Source organism: Glycine max, chromosome 9 (assembly GCF_000004515.6).
Source record: "Glycine max cultivar Williams 82 chromosome 9, Glycine_max_v4.0, whole genome shotgun sequence".
NCBI lineage: Eukaryota > Viridiplantae > Streptophyta > Magnoliopsida > Fabales > Fabaceae > Glycine > Glycine max.
The window spans coordinates 1,673,514-1,688,325 of NC_038245.2; the positions used below are offsets into that span (position 1 = coordinate 1,673,514).

Here is a 14,812-nt window from a genome sequence, read left to right on the forward strand (position 1 = left end):
TGTGCGACTTTTCCATATATCAAATACAATGTAGAATTTAATTTGTGAATCATATCACCTAACCAAACAAAACAACCTCCACTTCCCCACCTGTAATGTATTACCAAAGCACAGCAACCAATATTTGATCTTATCCACATGGACATACTGGGCCCCTTACCATTTATCAATGCTCATCACTATTTGCTTACCATTGTAGATAATTATTTGACATATTTGGTTGTTTCCTATGAAATATTAGGAATCATAAAATAATGTTTCTCATTATTACATTCTAACAATATATTTTATTATAATCATTTTACTATTTTATACATAAGGCAGTTAACCTGAGAAAAATAAGATTTGATAAAAAAAAATGTATATTTTTAAAAAATGACGAAAAATTTGCATAACTTTTTTAAAAGAAAATATTACATAGTTGTGGAGTTAGATGCCACAAAGAATGGAAATATAATACAAGATGTTCTCATGCTTAAAAATGTAGACTCATTTATAATATAAAGGTGGAAAAAATTGTAGCTCTCAGTTAAAAATAAATGTTATATTGATCGACAATTTTGTTACAATTTTATGGTCATTTTCCAAAGACGATTCTAATCTGTTTTTTTTTTTTTTACGTAACGATTCTAATCTGTTAAGAGAACAAGATCCAAATCTGTTTGCAATTGAATCAAAATAACTAGTGATTTACAGAAAACAGTTGCAGCAAGGGATGGAACGGACCATCCAATCAAACAGTGCATCAAAACCCCTGATAAGAACTTCGACTGAAGCCTAACAAAAAGTTGTGACCAATTAAACTGGTGTACCACTTACAAATATATTCATTTTAGAGTTATACTCCCAAGAGTAATTGCGGCTAATCAGAACAGGGATACAGTCTTCAACACAAGAGAAGCTTTTCACAAATTTTCTGGTATATTTATGAACTTTCTTCGTCAACAAGGATAATAGAATCATTGCCGATTCCAAGGTCCATAAGAGATGAAGTGTCATTGTCAAGCAGCATGGGAAATGGAGAACCCTACAAATACAAAGACATGTAACTAAATCAAGAAATAAGGATATTCCTTTTTTGTGTGTGTGGAAATGATGATACTCACTGCATAGTTCCTTTACTTACAAAAATTTCTTTAGAGAAATAAACAACTATAACCCACCTCCCTCATTCTTCACAAGAATTTTTTGTCATTAGTTTGTTTTTCCAGCATCAGTTTGAAAATTTTGCATCAATCAGGGTAGATTAAAATGATTTTTTAAAGACTCTCTGGAGTTTCTGCTTCCCACTTAAGAAATTTTGAATCAAGCAATCATGATACTAAATAACACATCTTATTCTTAATAAAAACAAACCTCTTCTCGAAGATATAATTTTAGCTTCATGGACTTCAGCTTAAAAAAGCTTTCACAGAGAAATTTCAGCTTACCGACCTGAGAAAAAAAGCTAATCAGAAGGGTTGTTTTAAATCTTGACAGACTGAGCATTACATTGCTAGAGTAGTATTGATATTCAACTGTAGTTGTTGCTGGTAGCTTCTTCGTCAATGATGGCTTCTCACCCATGGATGCTCCAATACAATTCAGAGTAATAGCTGCATTAATCTCTATATCAAAATTAAAGCTATTGCAAGTTCAGAAAAAGAAGTCAATGCACAAACTTAACATCCATAGTCCATACACAATAATCCTGAGCTGATTGTTTGTGGGACAGTAGCTCCAATTGAAGGCCTTTCATCCTCAATTCCATGAATTTTTTCAAGCTCGTAAAACCTGTAATGAAGTGCACCAGTATATTCACAAAATGTTGTTCAACATGAGATAGAATTTAGTTGAGAATCCCATCTAGATCCAGTTTCAATTCAAGTCTATAGTAACAGAACTCTTCTAACATGTATTTTGTGCAAAAGAAAAATAAATAATAATAACAATAAAAGTAGACCATTTAATTAAGCATTGTAAAGCAGAAAAGATTCTATTGAACAATCTTAAAGGATTCTTGGTGAGCACTAAGTGTGTCTCACATTAGAGCAGTCTTTGTTAGACCCTTATTAAGTTTCTGGTAAAAACAAGGAGGCTAAAGTTGTGTCTGTGCAACATGCAGTCCATTGGTTCTCCAGGTTGGAGCAATATGCTCACATCCTCAAAGGTGTGTCTCTTTACCTGAGCTTTTTTGGGTGGCTGCCCTGCTGCTTTCTTGAGTTTTTTATTGTTACTTGCTATATCATTATTTAGATACCTAGAACATGCCATGCAAGTGGCCATCTAGTGCCAAAAATGTTGTCACGAAATGGCAGTGAAATCAACATACACGTCTATATAATGACACTACTCAATATCATATGGATATTATTTGATTGTTGCCGAGTAAAAGCTGAAGGAAGCTCAGTATTAGAAACTACAGCCAAGGAATCATTTTCTTTCAACTTTTTACTCTGTTGAAAAATTAAACCTATTTTATAGCAAGGTTTCCTTCACAGTAGCTTGAACATATCTCCCAATTACTGGGGAAAACATTCAACCAAGAAGGCATTATGTGCTTTTTGTTAGCAGACCAAATGAACTACACATTGCACAGTGGAAAGCCATAGAGATCACAATTAAAAAAAAAAAAAAAACTTCGTACCCCATTGCCCAGAGGCTCTTCGCTATGCGAAGGTATGGGGGAGGGATGTTGTACGCAGCCTTACCCTTGCATCACAATTAAAAGTAAACTCATAAAAAGATAAAGCAAAATAAAATAAACCTCACTAAATATGACTGCAAAACTGCTTGGTATCTTTGGGATAAACTTTATACACATTTCTATTCCATTGTTCGTGCGAAGAAGAGACAACTCCGCAACGACTTGCGTAACATTTTTTCTCAACAACAGTTCCATTTCTGACTATTTGTTTCGTATTCAAACTATAATTGATTTGCTCTCGTCATTAAGAGAGCATGTGTCAGAATCTGATCATGTTGATATCATTCTTGATGGATTACCAGACAAGTTTGAATCGCTCATTACAATTGTGAGTTGAAAGTTTTAGTCTATGTCCATTGATGAGGTCACGACTCTTCTTGTGCACGAGACTCGCATTGCTCACAAGAAAACTCTTGCCTCATCTGTTGCTTCGATTAATCTCACTAAAGGAGCTAAACCTAATTTTACCCCCAATTTCAGTCTCAATTCTGCACAAGAAGCTTCTGGTTCCTCGGGTTCTTCTAATCTGCAAGCATATGTTGCTCACAGTAATTCTGTTTCGGGCTACAGAAATTACAACGGAGGCAATCATTATATCAACACCAGCGCCGGCCGTGGTGGCGGTTGCTGGAATTTCTCTCATGGTGGTCGCAATGGTGGACACGGCGGAGGTCGCTATGCTAACATTCAGTGTCAGATCTGTCACAAGTATGGTCATGAAGCAACTTATTGTTATCAAAGGCACAATGATGATTATGTTCTCACTCGGCCTATGGAATATCCTGACCAAAACCAATCCCAGACCTCAGCCAATCCTAATCAGTATCAAAGTCAGAATCAGAATTCTAACAATTATCAGAATCAGCGTCTTCCACAGGCTAATCTGACTAGTGTTGCTTTGACCTCCTCTCCATATTGGTATCCAGATTCTGGGGCTTACCATCATGTCACAAATGTTTCTCAGAATATTCATCAGACTACTCCTTTTGAAGGACCAGATCAAATAACAATTGGTAATGGCCAAGGGTTGAATATCAACTCGTCAGGTTTAACATCCTTTGTCTCCCCCTTTAATCCTAAAATTCCTCTTGTCCTTAATAATCTCTTGTTTGTTCCTTCAATTACCAAAAACATAATCAGTGTCAGTCAATTCTGTAGGGATAATTCTGTCTTTTTTGAGTTTCATTCTGACCTTTGTTTGGTCAAATCTCAGGTATCTAAAGAGGTGCTTCTTAAAGGGATGATAGGCTGTGATGGCCTTTATCAATTCCCTGACTTGCTTCAGTCAACTAGACAACAATTCAAGCCCTCTTTCACTGTCAATACCATTTCCTCTGCTAGCTCAGAACCTGTGCCAAGTGCTTCTGCATCAGATTCTGCAACTTGCGTTGATAGAATCTGTCCTAGTGTGTCTCATGTAAACACTGCATCTAGTAGCACTATTTCTTTTGCCACTTGGCATTCCAGATTAGGTCATCCTAATGTTGATACTATGAAAGTTGTGTTCAAATTGTGTAATATACCTTTTTATCAATAAAACAGGTTCTGATTTGTGTTCTCATTGCTGCATTGCCAAGTCTCATCGTCTTCCTTCTTCCCCTTCCCTTACTGAGTACTCTACTACCTTTGAACTCATTTATACAGATTGCTGGGGCCCATCCCCATTCTTATCCAGCACTGGTTATAGATAATATGTAACCTTTGTTGATGCTCACACTCACTTGGCTTTATTTGTTGAAAAGTAAATCTGAAACTCTTTAATCTGTTTAAACAGTTTCATACTCTAGTTAAAACTCAATTCAATTTACCTGTTAAAGCTGTACAGTCTGACTGGGGGGGGGAGAGTATAGGCCATTTACCAATTATCTTGCAGAACTTGGTGTGCAACATAGGTTGATCTGCCCACATACCCACCATCAGAATGGAGTGGTGGAAAGGAAGCACAGACACATAGTGGAGACTGCTTTAACTATGCTGTCTCAAGCTTCCATGTCTCTTGAGTATTGGGATCAGGCTGTTACTTCTTCTGTGAATCTCATTAATCACCTTCAATCATCATTTATTCATAAAGAGGTACCTTATCAGAAGTTATTCAAAAGAGACTTCCAGATTACAATGTTTGGCTGTGCTTGCTATCCTCTTCTAAGGCCCTATAACCAGCACAAACTTCAGCCAAGGTCTCAAGAATGCCTTTTTCTGGGGTATTCTCTTTCTCACAAAGGTTACAAGTGCATGGCAGCAGATGGAAGAATTTATATTTCCAAGGATGTGCTATCTGATGAATTGAGTTTTCCTTTTCTTCAGCTGTTTGGTGAACCAGCCTTAGACTCTCCAGCTGCTGCACCTGCTTCTCCTCAGCAATCCTTGACTGTCTTGTCGGCTCCTTCCACAGCAGCAACTTCTGTCACACCAGTTAGTCACACACCTGCTTCTCAATCTGGTTCTCAGGTAGCTATTCACCAAACACCAACAGTTCCATCCTCAGTGGATGTTGGTCCTGCTTCTGATCTCCCAGATTCACATGAATCCTTAAACCAGGAGTCTTTATCCACTGTGGCTACTTCCTCTGTCAGACCAGAAAACACTCATCCAATGTAAACCAGGAGTCTTTATCCACTGTGGCTACTTCCTCTGTCAGACCAGAAAACACTCATCCAATGTGCACTAGGGCCAAGGCTGGCATTGTTAAGCCCAGATTGCAGCCTACACTCCTCTTAGCTCATGCTGAACCTAAGTCTACAAAGTCTGCTCTTTCTAATCCGACATGGCTAGCAGCCATGAAGGCTGAACATGAGGCCTTGATGAATAATGGAACTTGGTCTCTCACTGATCTGCCTCCTAACAGATCACTTGGTGGTTGCAAATGGGTCTTTCGGGTTAAAGAAAATCCTGATGGTACTATCAGCAAATACAAAGCCAGACTTGTGGCCAAAGGCTTTCACTAACAGCTTGGTTATGATTACAATGAGACCTTTTCTCCTGTAATCAAAGCTGTCACAGTTAGAATTCTTCTCTCACTTGCTGTTACTCACAAGTGAAGTCTTCAACAATTATATGTTAATAATGCATTCCTCAATGGAGTTCTTGAAGAAGACATCTACATGAGTCAGCCACCTGGTTTTGAAAACTCCAAAGCTAGTGTGTAAACTGCATAAGGCAATTTATGGCCTTAAACAAGTCCCTAGAGCCTGGTTTGATAAGTTGAAGGCTACTCTACTTCGGTTTCAGTTCAGGTCAAGCAAATGTGATCCCTCCTTATTTGTTTACACTGATTCCAAAGATAGTGTCATTTATATGCTTGTTTATGTGGATGATATTATTGTTACTGGAAACAACACATCCTTCAGCCCAATGGTGCTCTTATACTGACCCAGTCCAAATATATTAGGGATTTGTTGGGGAAAACCAACATGGATGAAGCCAATCCAATCTCTTCTCCAATGGTTGGAGGCTGCAAGTTAACCAAATCAGGGTATGAGCCTTTCCCTGATCCCACACTCTACAGATCCATTGTGGGAGCCTTGCAGTATGCCACTATCACTCGCCCTGAAATCAGCTTCTCTGTCAACAAAGTCTGCCAGTATATGTCAGACCCTTCAGAACTACATTGGGCAGAAGTAAAGAGAATACTTCGATATCTGGCAGGCACCATCAATTTTGGCTTGAAATTTCATCCTCCCTTCACTGGACCTCCCTTTGAGTTACATGCCTTTTGTGATGCTGACTGGGCATCTGACCCAGATGATAGAAGGTCAACTTCTGGTGCAGCCATCTTCTTTGGGTCCAATTTAGTGTCTTGGTGGTCAAAGAAGCAATCTGTTGTTGCCAGGTCCAGTACAGAGGCTGAATATCGAAGTTTAGCATTGGCCACAGCTGAGGTTACATGGATTAAGTACCTCCTGTCTGAACTGCACATTCCTCATCACTCTCCAGTCATCTTCAGTGACAATTTGAGCACTGCTGCTCTAGCTCACAAGCCGGTTATGCACTCCCGTACTAAGCATATGGAACTGGATCTCTTCTTTGTCAGAGAAAAGGTTATGGACAAGCAGCTTCAAGTGATTCATGTCCCTGCCATTGATCAGAAAGCTGACATTCTGACCAAGGCTCTAATTCCTTCCAACTTTGCTACTTACAGATCCAAGCTCGGAGTGGCTGAGAAGTTTACTTCCAACCTCTCCTGAGCTTGCGGGGGGGTATAGGAGTGTATCTACTCGATTTAGTCTGTTATTTTCTTAAGCTACTGTGTATAGGCTTAACTATGGTTTTCTGTACTTTCATAGTTAGTTAGCTAACTGACTTGAGTCAGTTGACAGTTACAATTGTAACTGCCTATATAAGCTGAGGTGTAACTGATTCTCATTTGGGTTGTAGATCACAATCTTTCACCTCAATTCTGTTAGTGTTTTTCTCTCTTCTGAGATTCGCTTACAATCACTCCAAATATTTTCACAATGTTGAGAAATATTAAATATTAGTATAAATAGAGGTACGTGGATAGCAGCTTGTATCACAATACCTAAGAACTGAAGGTGTAAAACCTAGGTTTCCTTTCTTCCTCATTGTTCTATGATTCCTATTGATTGAATTCCCAATCAAGCTTTTTCACTAGACTCAACCAACATTTTTAACCCAATTTCAAAATCCAAATATCCTGAAGAACCTGAACCATTATTACATATTTGCTCCTTTAATTCCATCAGAACCCAGAGTTAATGATTTATAAATGCATATGCATCATCCGGCTTTCAATAGCCATCACAACACATACTGAACATTAATGCTAGAGCAAAGGTTTCAGATACCAGTTGCCAGTATGAATTTACCTGGGATGCTGTTTGATTTCTTCAGGACTAGCATGCAACCTTGAGACCACTAGCCGAACATACCTGCAAAAGAATTTAAATAATCTATAAGAATAGAAAGATTATGTTGCTTCATACTAAACAATAATTAGATGTAAACCTTTGAACTCTCAACCTAAAAGGTAAGCATGGTTGAAAAAGCTCACATCTCATGTATAAAGATTGACAGAATACAAAAAGGGTCTAATGGCCAATCCTTAAAGAGGAATCTAACCACAAAAGTATTACTTCATAATAGTGAATTCAAGAAACAGATTAAATTATTTCTCACTCAACAATCCTTGATTTTAAGAATTATTTGCATGACCCAATGAATCAAACATCTGATTGTTGCATGCCTATGGAGTAATCAATCGGCTTCAAACACTTTCTAGGTATATGCAGCAGTGGTATTGGTACAGGAAGCTACAAGTTGATCATAGAAAGGGTTCTGGAAGCTGCAATTTGTGTTTAGCAGGGTTCTGATGCAACTTGCAGGTGTAGGTTGGATCAATTTTATGTCTTATTCCATCATCTGGGTACAGTTTTGGTTGGGTATTCTGTATTTGTGTTGTTTGCCGTGCATTATTTGTCCCCAGGAGACTAAAAATTGCTTGGGTAAGTTGGGTTTCTATAGTTGCAGCTGCTAATGTGAGACATGGCCAAGAAAGAAAATCAAGCTAACTGAGACATGTTCTAGGAAGGAGACACCCTAAAAAATGGAGTCAACGATGGTCCCCGAAAATCATTTTCTCTTCTATAAGGATAATTGATTGAAAGTTAATGGATAGAAGCAATTCGATTCCATGAAATAGAATTATCTAACACTACAAGGCATATGACCTAATGACCAGCTTTGTAAAGGAGAGGCATCCCACAAATGGCCCACAATCCAAGAAGGAGATGGCACCTTTCACACACAATGGTAAGAAGGCCATTCATTCCTATGACTCAATGGAATGACAAGGATAGGAATGAAATTTCACTGAATCGCAGGGTGGCAAACAAGCCAGGTCTCCAATGAATTATTTAGTCCAAATAAGCATAAACAAAATATCAAAACCAAACAATTAGAGAACACAAGAGCAACACATAAGTTTGAATAATCTCTGCAAACATATACTAGCAGGTGGAATTGAAAATTCATGAGATAAACTCAAGAACACCACTAATAAAAAGGCTAAGATAAAATGCATGACAAAACAATATACAGAAATGATGGTCATAAAGGATGCTTCAGACATTCAATCGCCAAAAGGGTATATATAAAGCACAGAATTTTGAGAAGAACATACCTAATCTCAGAGTCCTTCCTTTCGCGAGGAGTAACCTGAAAGGTAAAACAGATACGAATATATTACATTTGGTTAAGGAGTATACAAAATAAGCAAATCAACAACAGAGATATTTCTGTCATACCTCACTTCCGTTTAATATCTGAATTTTTGCTAAACGGGCAATCAAAACAAATCTTGGAACTCCACCTCTTCCAGAATCAGTAATTGGGTTGTCAGAAAGCCTGATATCCTTCATTGTTATTAAACACAAATAATTAGAATAGAATCTACCATCTGTAAAAATCTGTTCTAAAATAAACCAGTGAAAAAGAAAAACAAAGAGAATGGGGGAAAAAAGAGACATTAAGGAAGAAGGGTCCCTGTGGCGACGAGGAAAGATAAGTCATAAGCAAGTTAATTTCTCTTAATTTGTTTAAGCATATGTGACACAACACAAACACACACAAAGGGAAAAAATGAGTCATTGCCAAGAAGTAGAGTACAGTAAAGAACAAATATTTGCAACTGCCCGTTTGAAATGAAGTGGTTCAAACTATTTTGGGGGGTTTTGTCATGGTGCTCAATAATGGACTTTTCAAAGGGGTTCCAATGTTGGATATGCAAAGAGATTAGCAAGCTTTGCTTAGTTTGTATGTCTTTCTACTGGTTCCTGGTTTCTACTTTTCTACAGTAGATCAGTATTCTCCACCATAAAGTAAACTGCAGTAACAAGTCATAGTGATATGGCTCGAGAGTAACTAGCTAGTTTCAATAGTTATGTTTGGGCAGTTAAAGTGTTAGAGGTAAAGAATTAGCTTAAATAAGAGAGGGTATTAGAGGAGGGATTCTGATTTGCTATCATTTTGGAACTAAGCATTGGCTCTGTCGTAGGAAGGGGAAATCCTTGGGACAATAGTTCTCTCCTTTGTTCTTTGTAATTCATTCACCGATAACAGAATCCTTATTTTCTTTATATTTCCTCTGTTCTCTCACCCATCTCTCAGAAATATGATTTCATGAACCAACTATCTCAAAAGCTTGAGTTGTTAGGTGAAGATACATGAATGATTTCATTCATTTTATCTTCTTATTTTCTTTTCTTGTAAGTACTTATTGAGAGGTTTATTCAAAAATGTCATAGCAGGCAACAGTCCTAGACTCATCGTTACAGATGCAGCAAAGCATCCATGCCATGATTAATCAAGAATTTAAAATAAAAAAATAGGTAAGTATAATCAACACTTCACAGTATAAATCTTACCACCAAATTAGGAAACAAGTTTAATGAGTCAATAGAGGCCAGATCACTGATGTTGTTATTAGCTGTAAGATGAATTGAAAGACTTCAGCTGGTATCCATAATCCAGATAGCATTGCATATGTTGAAAATGATACTTATCAAGAGGGAAAGTATAATATTACCCAATAGAAGGTGGCGTAAGTTTTGAAAGGGTTTATAGCACGTAACTTCTGATTCATAATGCCCACCATTATCAGGATAAAAGACAGACTTCAAACAATTCTTGTTTAAATAAAGCTTCTCCAAACTGAAACAAATACCAAGTACAAATAAATCAAATTGACAGACTCAATAACAAATCTAACCAAACGCAGAGGCACTGTTCTAGGGAAGGAAAAACAGAAACAAGAAAGAAACTGAATACTTTTGGCCAGTTCTAAGATACAATCAGTTCCAGTGATACAGGTGTTAAGTAGTTAGATCAAGTCATAACTGATCATTTTAGGTGTAATCAACATGGAAGCAGATTTGATTATTAAAGTTAGATGTGGTTAAAAGTTAAGATAGCATCAGCTCCAACTGGATTCAGCACTGTATTCTAGAACTAAACAAATTTTTGTCTTTACCAACCATCTTAGCTGAGAAAGCTTCTTGATTTCCTTCCATTCATCTATACAATTATCTTCCAAATTCAACAGCCGCAAATAATCAAATCCCTGAACCATAGAGGATGACCCTGGCTGAACAGAAAAGGAAAATTAGAAGGCTTAGAAATGCTAGTAATGATATTATGAAGTTGACCAGAAATTGTAGAGCAACATAAAAATCAATCATGAACGAGAAAACCTAGTACAAATGGAATTATTTCCATCCTAGGAAAAAAAACTAAAATTTATTCTATATTTTAATGTCAAAACAGATATATTGTAGGACATCGAAGTGGTCAGTCAGCCAGATAAGAGAGAACGCATTCAACAAAACATCTCAACTTGCAACAACTCTTATAAACTGAGAAATACTGAAGATAATACCATCATCACTTGAGAAAACCTAGTGGTGTGGTAAACCAAAATGGGGGGGGGGGGGGGGGGGGGGGGGGGGGCAGTTGTTCAGATGACCCAAATTGAACATCATGAGGTACTTAAAAGATTGTGGCATTCCAATGTTTATTTGGGGGAAGACATCTAAGCCTACAGCTTTTAACATATTTAGCAAGCATACTGAATCAAAGACAACATACCAGTATTCTGCTTATACTGTTTCCCATTACATGTAGCTCTTCAATTGTTGTCAATGATTGTCTAAGCAGCTCAACCTGCCCAATTAAAAAGGAAATATTTAGCAAACCATATTTATACATTAGGGAAATTTATTCTTGAAGCACAAGTTGAGAAAAGATAGAGGGAACCTGCTCCCAATCTACACCAGTATTATTTAGAACAACAACTTGGATGTTTTTCAGTAGCAGAAGCTTCGATTTATATGGTGACATTAAATTGTTAGATAAGTTGATTGTCCTTAGAGCAGGTAACTGTTCACAAATTGTGCCAACATCCTGCAAAGAGATCAATTGAAAAGAAAAAAAAGCAAATGGCAAGTACCCGCAATCAATCACTAACAAAATAGTGGGACATACAAAATAAGTAAAAGGGGAATTTTTACGTTATTAGGGTAGCATTTTTTTAATAGGAAAAGGTGATGAGATAAAAAAGAGGGCAAGGACTACTGTGCACATAATAAGATATTCTCCATAGAAAAACATCCAATTTTTGCAAAAGTTTGGGAAAGTTTATCTCCCACAAAGTCATTGTATTTTTTTCTCTTCAAAATTCTATTAGGAAGCTTGTAAAAAGAAAGTTATTATTTCTCCAAAATAAGTTGAATCAAACACAAAATCATCAATGTTCTTGGTAAAATTTGCATCCTATGTTGAAAAAAAAAAGAAAAGAAAAAAAGGCAAACAAAAAGCTGCAGCAGTAGCCAGGATTTTACACTGGAAAAAACCTGGTCGCAGAACATACCTTCCACTCCGAAAGAAGGTTCCCAGTCAGGTCAAGTTCTTTTATATCTATCAACAAAAAAAAGGTGGTTAAAGTGCAAGATCATGAAGATATCAAAAAAGAGAAAATTGCAAGGGAACTCGTTACCTATATTGAAATTGCTTACAGGATGGAAGAAGATATCAAATAAACAAAGTTTCCAATTACAACTTCATTTCAAAACAGCTTAACCAAAAATAAAAACTTAAGGTATAAGCAACTAATTCACTGATACTGCAATTTTATCCCAAAAAATAAAACAGAATCACTGATATTACTAGGTTGATGTGCATTCATCTTGATATTAGCAAAGAAATGGGAGTGTTCTAGAATCAAGCTTACTTGGCACTGTATTATTAATGTGAGATGCGATTCCAGGGGAACTAATACCCATATATGACAATGATACACTGGTTAACTCCTCAAGTCGACTTAGCTTATCATGAATTTTATCTTTACCCAAAAGTTGAACAGATACTCGCTGGTTGCTTGTTGAAAGGACAAACATATCATCTGCACAAACAAAGGATGAAAAATTATATATTATTTTCCAGGTTTTGTCAGTGTAATGCATACAAAAATAATTGTACAGAAGAGAGACTAGAATGTAAAAAATTATTTTAGAATGGATGGGGGAAATTTTTGAATAGAATAATGGATACCTTCTCAATTCTTAAAAGAAAAAATTAAAATATTACTGACAGAACATAAATTGGTCTCAAGGCTTTATATCAAATCAACTTCTAACAGTTTGGAAATAGATATATCAATAGGCAGGAAGAGTATGCAGTTCAAAATTCAAAATGAGTAATTTGCCAGGTGTACATTTCTTAGAGGAGTTTCTCTACCACTATCGTCTCTCTACTTTACATAATTTTGAGAATTTATATTAGTAAAGTATAATTACAAAATTATAGTACTAATTAAAATCCTGCACCATCCAACCAATTTCACAGTGGTTTACAACAGAAATTAGCATTAAACTAAATGGTATCCTCCCAAATGTAGTCACATATTCAAGACATGTCAACCTCCTCCCCCCAAACCCAACTAAGAATGAAAACAACAAAAGAAAACAGCTGCAGTAATAGTTTGGTAACAGGGCTAGAGAAAATAACTCAACTACAATGAGTTGACTTGTTTGCTTTCATCCCAAAAATTAAAATGAAACCATTTTCACTCTCACCCATGGACCCAAAATATAAATGTTTAAACTACAAATGAATTTAAGCCAGAGATATACCATCTTCATCTTTTGTGGATTCACTTTTATATCTACTTTCAAGAGATTCCAGCAATGAAATCCCTTGGTTCAGATTGTGAGCACGAACAAATGACCCTGATCTTTCTGACTTTGCGTGAAAGTATCGGACACCATTGATGGATCCATCATGTTTTCCTTCTCCGTTGTCCCAATCAACTCCAACCCATGTATCTGAATAGCCTTCTACAGGCCCCACATACTTAACAGTACCAATTCTCTGTGAGTCACCAGATGCATGTACTCGTTGGCCAACCCAAAATTCATGTCTTGGCTCTGGGGATTCCTGCATCTTTTGTTAAAATTGGCTGAGAATTCCTCTTACAAAAAACATACAAGGTATTAATCCCAAATGCAATTTAACAAATCATAAAACATGTCCTTGACACAACAAATTAGTAAACAAGTTCATTAATCATTATCATTCAATATGCCTTCAAGTAGACCTAGCAAGAAGACAGAAGTACTTTCCAGTGTCGCGTAAAACCATCCTACATATAAAACCTACAAAAAAGATAATTTTTTATCTACAACATCACTGGCAGACAAAACCACACACAAGTATCAATCTTGTGGCTATATTCCACAACTGTATTACCAGATGAAAAGTTATTTTTTACTATTCGTAATTTTTTTTTAAGTAGTTTTTAATATTTTTTTAATGTTATTTAAAGTAATATTTTTTTAAATCTTAATTTTTAATTTTTAGTTTTTTTATAATTTTTTTATTTATCTTTTTTAAATAAATCAGGATTTTATTATTTTTCTTTTTTTATTCATTCTTATGTTTGCTGTCTTTTTTTTCTTGCAACACGTGGACACCTCATTTTGTTTCACAATATACGCATTAATCTTTTTTTCTCCTCATAATAGTATTTTTAATTTTTTTTACTCCCCATATAATACTTTGATAGATTCTTTTTATAATGTTTTGATTGTGAAATTTCCCAGTAAAGTAAAAAAACAATAAAAAAAATAGATGTTGATTACTATTGTACTTTGATAGGTTCTTTTTATCCTTCATCCTTAATTCTTGATTATTTATTTTTTTGTAATTGTTCAAACTTTCATAAATTAATTATGATTGTGTTCTTGTATTCTAACAAGATAGGGGTTGCTTCCAGTGAAGATATTGTTTGCTTAGATTTATTTGTTTTTTGTAAGCTATGACCTTAGTAGTGTAAGGTAATTTATTCTTTTGTAACACATTACTTTTGTAATTTAGTTGGAATGCCTAGTGTCTTGTAATGATAATTCTTTTTGTCTGAGAAAAAAAAAGTCATGTTTTATGTCTTATGTATTTGTATTATTTATTGTCATTTAGTTCTTAACACATATTGTGCTTGATTTTTTATATGTACAACAAATTTTATTTGCTCTTTAAAATTTCTAGTACTTGATGAAATTGTTTTCCTATTCTATTTATAATTATGATGCACAATTGGATTTTTTATATTTTATTTTA

General features: G+C 35.8%; 1 protein-coding gene across 3 annotated transcripts; it reads right to left on the reverse strand.

Moving 5' to 3' along the window:
• Positions 1 to 651: 651 nt before the first annotated feature.
• Positions 652 to 13,900, reverse strand: LOC100789463 (tubulin-folding cofactor E). Of its 3 annotated transcripts, XM_041005302.1 has the most exons (15): positions 13,330 to 13,899; positions 12,429 to 12,599; positions 12,069 to 12,115; positions 11,456 to 11,602; positions 11,288 to 11,362; positions 10,678 to 10,787; positions 10,230 to 10,354; positions 10,069 to 10,130; positions 8,950 to 9,057; positions 8,826 to 8,860; positions 7,513 to 7,575; positions 1,682 to 1,773; positions 1,519 to 1,595; positions 1,357 to 1,434; positions 652 to 1,027 (listed from the first exon to the last, which is right to left on the reverse strand). In XM_041005302.1, exons 1-15 carry the CDS (start codon positions 13,637 to 13,639, stop codon positions 926 to 928), a joined length of 1,602 nt encoding a protein of 533 aa, XP_040861236.1. In that variant the 5' UTR covers positions 13,640 to 13,899; the 3' UTR covers positions 652 to 925. The 3 variants fall into 3 exon arrangements, with proteins under 3 accessions (XP_040861236.1, XP_040861235.1, XP_040861237.1); XM_041005301.1 differs by having other exon boundaries at positions 1,357 to 1,595; positions 13,330 to 13,900; XM_041005303.1 differs by lacking the exons at positions 652 to 1,027; positions 1,357 to 1,434 and having other exon boundaries at positions 1,568 to 1,607; positions 13,330 to 13,900.
• Positions 13,901 to 14,812: the final 912 nt, after the last annotated feature.

Excerpts from the sequence above, each read along its gene's own strand:
- LOC100789463 (XM_041005301.1), bottom strand. The coding sequence starts at position 13,639 with ATGCAGGAATCCCCAGAGCCAAGACATGAATTTTGGGTTGGCCAACGA. Across the intron at positions 12,116-12,428 it reads CATTAATAATACAGTGCCAA|ATATAAAAGAACTTGACCTG; the intron begins GTAAGCTTGATT and ends TTTTGTTGATAG. Across the intron at positions 10,355-10,677 it reads AAGCTTTCTCAGCTAAGATG|TTTGGAGAAGCTTTATTTAA; the intron begins GTTGGTAAAGAC and ends TATTTGTTTCAG.